General features: G+C 46.7%; 1 protein-coding gene across 1 annotated transcript in view; it reads left to right on the forward strand.

Moving 5' to 3' along the window:
* Positions 1–7,218, forward strand: part of zfhx3b (zinc finger homeobox 3b) — a gene marked incomplete at both ends in the record, with an annotated part of 122,956 nt that extends 115,738 nt beyond the window's left edge. Inside the window, 2 exons of the mRNA XM_080729776.1 lie at positions 94–4,030; positions 5,495–7,218. Coding sequence (XP_080585902.1) covers positions 94–4,030; positions 5,495–7,218 — 5,661 coding nt within the window. The remainder of the gene's footprint in view (positions 1–93; positions 4,031–5,494) is intronic.
* Between the last annotated feature and the right edge of the window lie 642 nt (positions 7,219–7,860).

Consider the following 7,860-nt stretch of genomic DNA (forward strand, 5'->3'; position numbering starts at 1 on the left):
CAACAACAACACCAACAACAGCAGCAGCATCAACAACAACAACAGCAGCAGCAGCAGCAGAAACAGCAGCAGCAGCAGCAGCAACATGCCCAGGCCCAGGCTCAGGCCCAGAGTCAGATGGCCTTACTGCAACAAAGTGCTTCTATCCTCCAGCAGGCTGAAAGGAAGCAGAGACTTCCTTCCTCCCACAATGAGAAAGAAAGGGAAATGCAAAGAGATAAAGACACAGCTGAGAAAACCGACGAACATGTCATTAAAGATTCTACAGACAACAAGGCGAAAGAGAAGCAGGATACACCGCAGACTTCAATCAACGCAAATCATGATGCTGGCTTGCTGCCACCGAGGATTGCCTCAGATGCTCGTGGAAATGCAACCAAAGCCCTCCTGGAGAATTTTGGCTTTGAGTTAGTGATTCAATACAATGAAAACAAGCAGAAAGCTCAGAAAAAAGCAACCGTGACTGGACCCACAGGATCAAGTGGTCCAGGTGGAATAACAAGAGTGGTGGATCCTATTGAGGGGCTAGAGAAACTAGAATGTGAAGCCTGTGGCAAGCTGTTTTCAAACATACTCATTCTAAAGAGCCACCAGGAGCATATCCACCAGGCCTTCTTTCCATTTCGATCCCTTGAGAGATTTGCTAAGGAATACAGAGAGCAGTACGATAAACTCTATCCACTGAGGCCCCCGACACCAGAGGCTGCGCCTGCTCCTCCCCCGCCTCCACCTCCCCCACCTCCTCCACCTCTACCTCCACCTCCACCCCAGAGGGCTCCGACACCAAATATTCCAAATATTCCTGTCTCTGCTCCCTCGCATACTCCTCCAACTGTACCCCCGCCCCCACAGCCCCAAGTTTCCATGGCACAGATAACAATGCCAATGGATTTTGCCTTCTCTCCACTCATGATGCAGTCGATGGGTCTCCAGTCTCTGCCCTCTCAGTTAACCCCCCAGCAGCTGCAATCTGTTGAGTCAGGCCTAGCCTCAGACCTGGCTCAGCTCTATCAACAGCAGCTCACGCCAGCCATGCTACAGCAGCAGCAGAACAAGAGGCCACGGACACGGATCACCGATGACCAGCTTAGGGTCCTGAGACAATACTTTGACATTAACAACTCTCCCAATGAAGATCAGATCAAAGAAATGGCAGACAAGTCAGGTCTGCCTCAAAAAGTAATCAAGCACTGGTTCAGGAACACCCTGTTCAAAGAGCGCCAGCGAAACAAAGACTCCCCATACAATTTCAATAATCCACCAATAACTACACTAGAAGATACCAAAATTGACTCGAAGCCCCCTTCCCCTGAGCCCCCGAAACATGTACACGAGTGCTATGGAAGTAAGAGATCATCCAGAACCAGGTTCACTGACTACCAGCTAAGAGTGCTGCAAGACTTTTTCGATGCAAATGCATATCCTAAAGATGATGAGTTTGAGCAGCTCTCCAACCTTCTGAGCCTCCCCACTCGAGTTATTGTTGTTTGGTTCCAGAATGCTCGCCAGAAGGCCAGGAAGAATTATGAAAACCAAGGCGATGGGTCAAAAGAAGGTGAGAGGCGAGAACTGTCGAATGACCGCTATATTCGGACCACAAATCTGAATTACCAGTGCAAGAAATGTAGTCTGGTTTTCCAGCGTATATTTGACCTAATAAAACACCAAAAGAAGCTTTGTTACAAAGATGAAGATGACGATGGGCAGTATGACAGCCAAAACGAAGATTCAATGGATCTTTCACATGAATACTACACCCCCTCTGGGTCCTCCTGTCACACTCCAATGCCTTCCTCCTCAAGCCTCTGCCCCCTCCCTCCCTCCACGTCAGCCTTCTCACACCTCTCGTCTTCTGAGAAGGAAGAGGCATCACCAGCCAACACCTCAAATTCCTTTGACGAGAAACCTAAACATTTACCAGAAATGTCTGCTGATCCAAGAGAGACCCAAGCTTCTATTAAACAGGAAATTATTCATCAGCCCCAATCTGAAACTCAGCATCATAGACCTCAAAGAGAGGAGAAGAGTCAAACGGTCTCAAAGTCCATAAAGCATTCATCTCCTTCCTTCTCTCAACAGCAGCAGCAATGTGGTCCCTCTGCGTCTCAGACAAGCCAGGCCTCCTCTCAAAGCTCCCACATGAACCTCAATCCACACTTGACCTCTGGTCAACAACAGCAGATGGCACAGCAGATGATTCAATACCAGTGTGAGCAGTGCAAAGTTGGCTTCCCCTCCTTTGAACACTGGCAGGAACACCAGCAATTACACTTCCTCTCTGTGCAAAATCAGTTCATTCACCCTCAATTCCTGGACCGCACAATGGACATGCCTTTCATGCTGTTTGATCCCAGCAATCCGCTTTTGGCAAGCCAGCTCCTCTCAGGGGCCATGCCACAGATTCCCAGCAGCTCTGCCACTTCGCCATCCACTCCCACCTCCACCATGAACTCCTTGAAGAGGAAGTTGGAGGAGAAGGCTGGCACGAGCCCAGGAGAGAACGACAGCACCAACAGTGGAGAAGAGCCACAGAGAGATAAGCGTCTCAGGACTACCATTACACCTGAGCAGCTGGAGATCTTATATCAGAAGTACCTGTTAGATTCCAACCCCACACGAAAGATGCTTGACCACATAGCTCATGAGGTGGGGCTTAAAAAGAGAGTAGTGCAAGTGTGGTTCCAAAACACAAGAGCCAGGGAGCGGAAGGGCCAGTTCAGGGCAGTAGGACCAGCTCAGGCTCACCGTAGGTGCCCATTCTGCCGTGCTCTTTTCAAAGCAAAAACCGCCCTTGAGGCGCACATTCGCTCCCGTCATTGGCACGAGGCCAAAAGAGCAGGCTACAATCTAGCACTCAGTGGAATGCTATCTGAGCACGAAGGGTTGCAACTGAAAATGGATCCTCTGGATATCTCCAGTTACTCCCAACTCGCCCCCACTAACAATGACGGACAAAGCTCCTCCCTGTCACCAGTGAGCAAAAGCATGGATTTGTCTCCCCGGGCCCTATTGAGTCCATCTTCCATTAAAGTTGAGGGTATAGAGGACTTTGAGAGTCCAATTATGTCCTCTGTGAACCTCAGCTTTGATCCGAGTAAACTCGATAATGACGACTGTTCCTCTGTGAACACAGCCATCACAGACACAACCACTGGTGATGAGGCCAATGCTGACATTGACAGTGCTGATATAAAGCACAACCAAATCAGTGGCGATTTCCTGTCTAAGTCTGGGGGCACAGTCCCCCTCCTTGAAAATGATGACCAGATGTCCTCAGGGTTGGTGAGCCCTGCAACAAGCTATTATGCCAAGGACTATGAAAATGAAAATATTATTGACTACAGTGAGACCTCCAGCATGGCTGACCCCTGTTCTCCAAGCCCTGGTGCTTCAGGCAGTAGGAGCATTGACAGTGGAGACCGTCCTGGCATGAAACGCTTCAGAACACAGATGACTAACCTCCAGCTGAAATTGCTAAAGTCCTGCTTTAATGACTATAGGACCCCCACCATGCTAGAGTGCGAGGTACTTGGTAATGACATTGGACTTCCAAAGAGAGTGGTTCAGGTGTGGTTTCAGAATGCTCGTGCCAAGGAGAAGAAGGCCAAGCTTAGCATGGCCAAGCACTTTGGAATAAACCAAACGTCATACGAGGGGCCGAAGACTGAGTGCACATTGTGCGGTGTCAAGTACAGTGCCCGCCTCTCTGTTCGCGATCACATTTTCTCCCAGCAACACATCAATAAGGTGAAGGATACCATTGGGAGCCAGCTAGATAAGGAGAAAGAGTACTTTGACCCAGCCACCGTTCGCCAACTTATGGCCCAGCAAGAAATGGACCGCATCAAGAAGGCCAATGAGGTCCTGGGACTGGCGCAGCAGCAAGCCATGCAGCAGGGCATGTTCGACAACCCTGCAATGCAGGCTTTGAATCTACAGTCAGCCTATCCAAATCTGCAGGGGATCCCCCCTGTCCTCTTGTCAGGGATGGGCAGCCCCTCACTTCCCAGCTTTAATTCATCTAATTCAGGTACGGCTTGGTGGATGTTACAAATTTGACTTTCTGAAGGGCAGGACTTATAAAGCGAAACTATGCTTTTAACTCAAATATATGAACCCAAATTATACGGTATATATGCTAATGACGGCTAATTACAAGCTGTTATACATTATCAGTACTTCGGGAATTCAACTGATCAGAGAATGAAAACTGCCTCCAGTCTAATGTTTTCAAAATATCAACACTCCCCATTTCTATTAATGGTAATATTAATGAATATAGCAAATGTACTTAATGAGCAAATATAGTAAACACAAATAATATAATAGTAATTGAAAGTGTTTTACTTTTAGTAATAGTAAACATACTAATATTGATATTAATATTGAAATGCCTTCATGCTTTTATTGGTGGTAACTGAGAAAGCTAAGCTGACAGGATACTGGGAGCTTAGTTTTGCTTGTTAAATGGTTAAATATTAGCAGCAGAGTTTAGCAGTTAATTCAATGGACTTTTTCTGTAACCTTTTCTGTAACCCCAAAACCCCAAAATTTCTGCATGGCAAACATCTTTATCTTAATAATACTGTAATTGGAGAGGCCAAGCCTTTTTTTCTATCCGGGGACTGTCAGTCAGTGCAGGAGCACTCCAAATGGGTTTTCACCGAAAATACTGTATCCCTACCTTGAATGGACTTACACAATGTATAATGTAACTTATTGCATCTTTATTAGTGTGGGTGACTATATGGCAACACATTATTGTTCTGTTCCAACTTTATGGAGGAACTTTTAGCCAATGAGGAGTCACCTTTATGCAGTGTCTTTCTTCATTGGCTAAAAGTTATTCTATATCGTTTTTTGCTGCTTGCTCATTGGCTAAAGATTACTCTATAACGTTTTTACTGCTTCCTCATTTGCTAAACGTTACTCTATAAAGTATTGACTTGAATGGGAAAATGCAAAAACGCCTTTTCTAAAATTGTGCAAAAAGTGACATTATTCATCATTCATCATTATTGAAGGTGGGAATGATAGCCTACACCGTGGCCAGGCCTCTGGAGAATATTGTGGTCAAAAACCCAGTTGATTTTGAGTGTTCCTGCGCTTGCCATCCCAGCACAACGAAAACGGGACCTCTCTCAAATTATAATAGTAAGATCTCTAAATAGAGAAGTGTGCTATTGGTTTTGCAGTCTACTTTAACTGCCACAACTGCACTGAGAGAATATTAAATGTCAATACTAGTGAATACCGAGTGATAATGAGTGAATACTAATTGTTCACTCTAGACTTAAGCCGCTTTGACCTTGGGGACATTATCTGAGCTTGACCTAATTATTGTTCTGATTAAGCTTTTCTATCTGCGTAAAGGTCAGTAATAGACCTCAGTTTTCAGCCAACAGCTAATTGTATCATAATTTATTTCTTGAAGTTGCACAAACAAACATGTCACCTGTAATATTTAATGATTCTACTCTTCCCTGTTTTCCAGCTTTAACTTCCCCCAAACCTCCAAACCTGCTGAACATTCCTGGTGCCAGTGTTCCCTCACCCAGTCTCCCCACATCTGGATTACCCAACAAACCTCCCTCCTCATCGTCCTTGGTCTCATCCAGCCCGTCTCAGACCAGCTCATCTGTGTCCCATTCAAGCTCCACCTCCGTCACCACCACATCCACTTCTTCAACATCCCACACAGGCTCCCGGCCCGATCACCCCAAAGAGCGTGGCGCTGAGAGGTTAAGAGAGAAGGAGAAACACAAGGAGAAGGCAGAGAAGGCCCATACCCCATCTTCAACAGGAAGTACCCCAGCCCCTTCCACTTCTGCTGCCAGTGCCAAGAAGGAGAAACCGGACACAGCCGTACCTGCTACATCTATGCCAACACCTGGCATGGAGTATGTGGTTGACCCAGCTCAGCTTCAGGCCCTGCAGGCGGCTTTGGCATCAGATCCCACAGCTCTGCTCACGAGTCAGTTCCTCCCCTACTTCATGCCTGGCTTTTCTCCGTATTATGCCCCGCAGATACAGGGGGGCTACCTGCAACCCATGTATGGCATGGAGAGCCTCTTTCCCTACAACCCAACATTGTCACAAGCACTAATGGGCCTGTCGCCTGGGTCCCTGCTTCAGCATTACCAGCAATATCAGCAGAGCTTGCAGGAGGCACTGCAGCAGCAACAGCGGCAGCTTCAGCAGATCCAGCAACCCAAAGCGAGTCAAACTCCAGTTCCTCCTCAACCCTCGGGGGATCGCAAAGAATCTGCCAAAGACGTGAAATCAGAGGAGCATAAAGGCAACCCCCATAGTGAAACCTCTTCCTCCACCTCCTCCTCCTCCCACAATAAACTACATTCTGAGCAGAACGAGATGGGTGGCAAAGTTGTGGACCCCCACCTAGACCAGTACATCATCCCCAAAGTGCAGTATAAGCTGGCATGCCGCAAGTGTCAAGCAGTTTTCAACAAGGAAGAAGCGGCTATTACCCACCTTAAATCTATCTGCTTTTTCGGTCAGTCTGTGGCAAACCTGCAAGAGATGTTGCTGCGTGTCCCCAGTGGCGGCGGTGCCGGGGCTGGAAGTCTCTACGACTGCCTGGCCTGCGACACCACGTTGGATGGGGAGAAAGCACTCAGTCAACACCTGGAGTCGGCCTTGCACAAACACAGAACAATCAAGCGATCAGCCAGAAATGCCAAAGAGCACGCTACTAGTTTATTACCTCACTCTTCAGCCTGTTTCCCCAGTCCTAACACCGCATCTACCTCGCAGTCTGCCACTCATCCCATCAGCAGCCCCCCTCCCCCGCCAGCATCATCAGCCGCCATGCCATCCTCTGCCGTCTCCTCGTCCCTGTGCTCATCCTCTACCGCCCCGGTCAACACCACAGCTGCCGGAAAACCCTGGCCCCAGGCCCCTTTCTCCAGAGCTTTATCTGGAAAGCCCAACGCCACGCCCCCATCCTCCACTTCCTCCTCTTTTCCGCCAGTGTCCTCACCTTCAACGGTTACCTCAAGTTCATTGAGCACCTCAGGAGTTCAGACCTCGATACCAACAGACGTCTTTACCGACGAGTCTGACTCTGACAGCAGTCAGAAGTCAGCGGACAGGCTGGGCAGGACGGCAGAGGAGCCGCAACAGCCTAGCTGTCTCAAAGACAGTAGTAGTTGTAGTAGTAATCTTGCTAGTGTAGGAACAGACTCCATCAGATTGTAAAAGAGCTTTCAGTGATGGACAATATTTAAAAAACACAAAAGACAAAAAAAATACACAAATGGTAAAAAATACAAAAAGCAGCGATGTTAAAATACATTTAAAAGTATACAAACCAATTTCAGAAAAAGATGTGTAAAGACTAACTGCAATTCCAAAGCTTGTAACCAAAAATTTAAATGTTAGTGGATTGTTTTCCCATATCAACATGCTGGTTTTCTTTTTCTTTTCTCTTCTTTTTCCAACTGAAATACATTCATACTAAGGTGTGAGAATAGAAAAGAAAACTGCAGTTAGGTTTTGGGTTATGATAGAGGAACGCTGTACTGTATGGCAACGGACTGCCTCAAAGTTTATTAATGGCCCAAGAACCCTTACAACAAAATACAAGTCAACAAGGTGTCCCTTTGTTTTATAATTATTTCTACTTACCGTAATAGCACAGTCAAAAAGCCAGTATGTACTGTATGGGAGAATAGTCTATCAGTTTTCTTGCTATTTAAGCATTCAAATACCAATGGCTTGCAAAAGTAAAGAATAATGTAATGTCTATTTTATTCTCAGGTCAACAGCTCACAGATGTTTTTCTGTTACAGAAATCCATGTTTTACACCTTTTGTTCCAGGAGAAGAACATTGTTTTTAT

The sequence above is a fragment of the Nannobrachium achirus genome (assembly GCF_963921795.1).
Source record: "Nannobrachium achirus genome assembly, chromosome: 7".
NCBI classification, from domain to species: Eukaryota; Metazoa; Chordata; class Actinopteri; order Myctophiformes; family Myctophidae; genus Nannobrachium; species Nannobrachium achirus.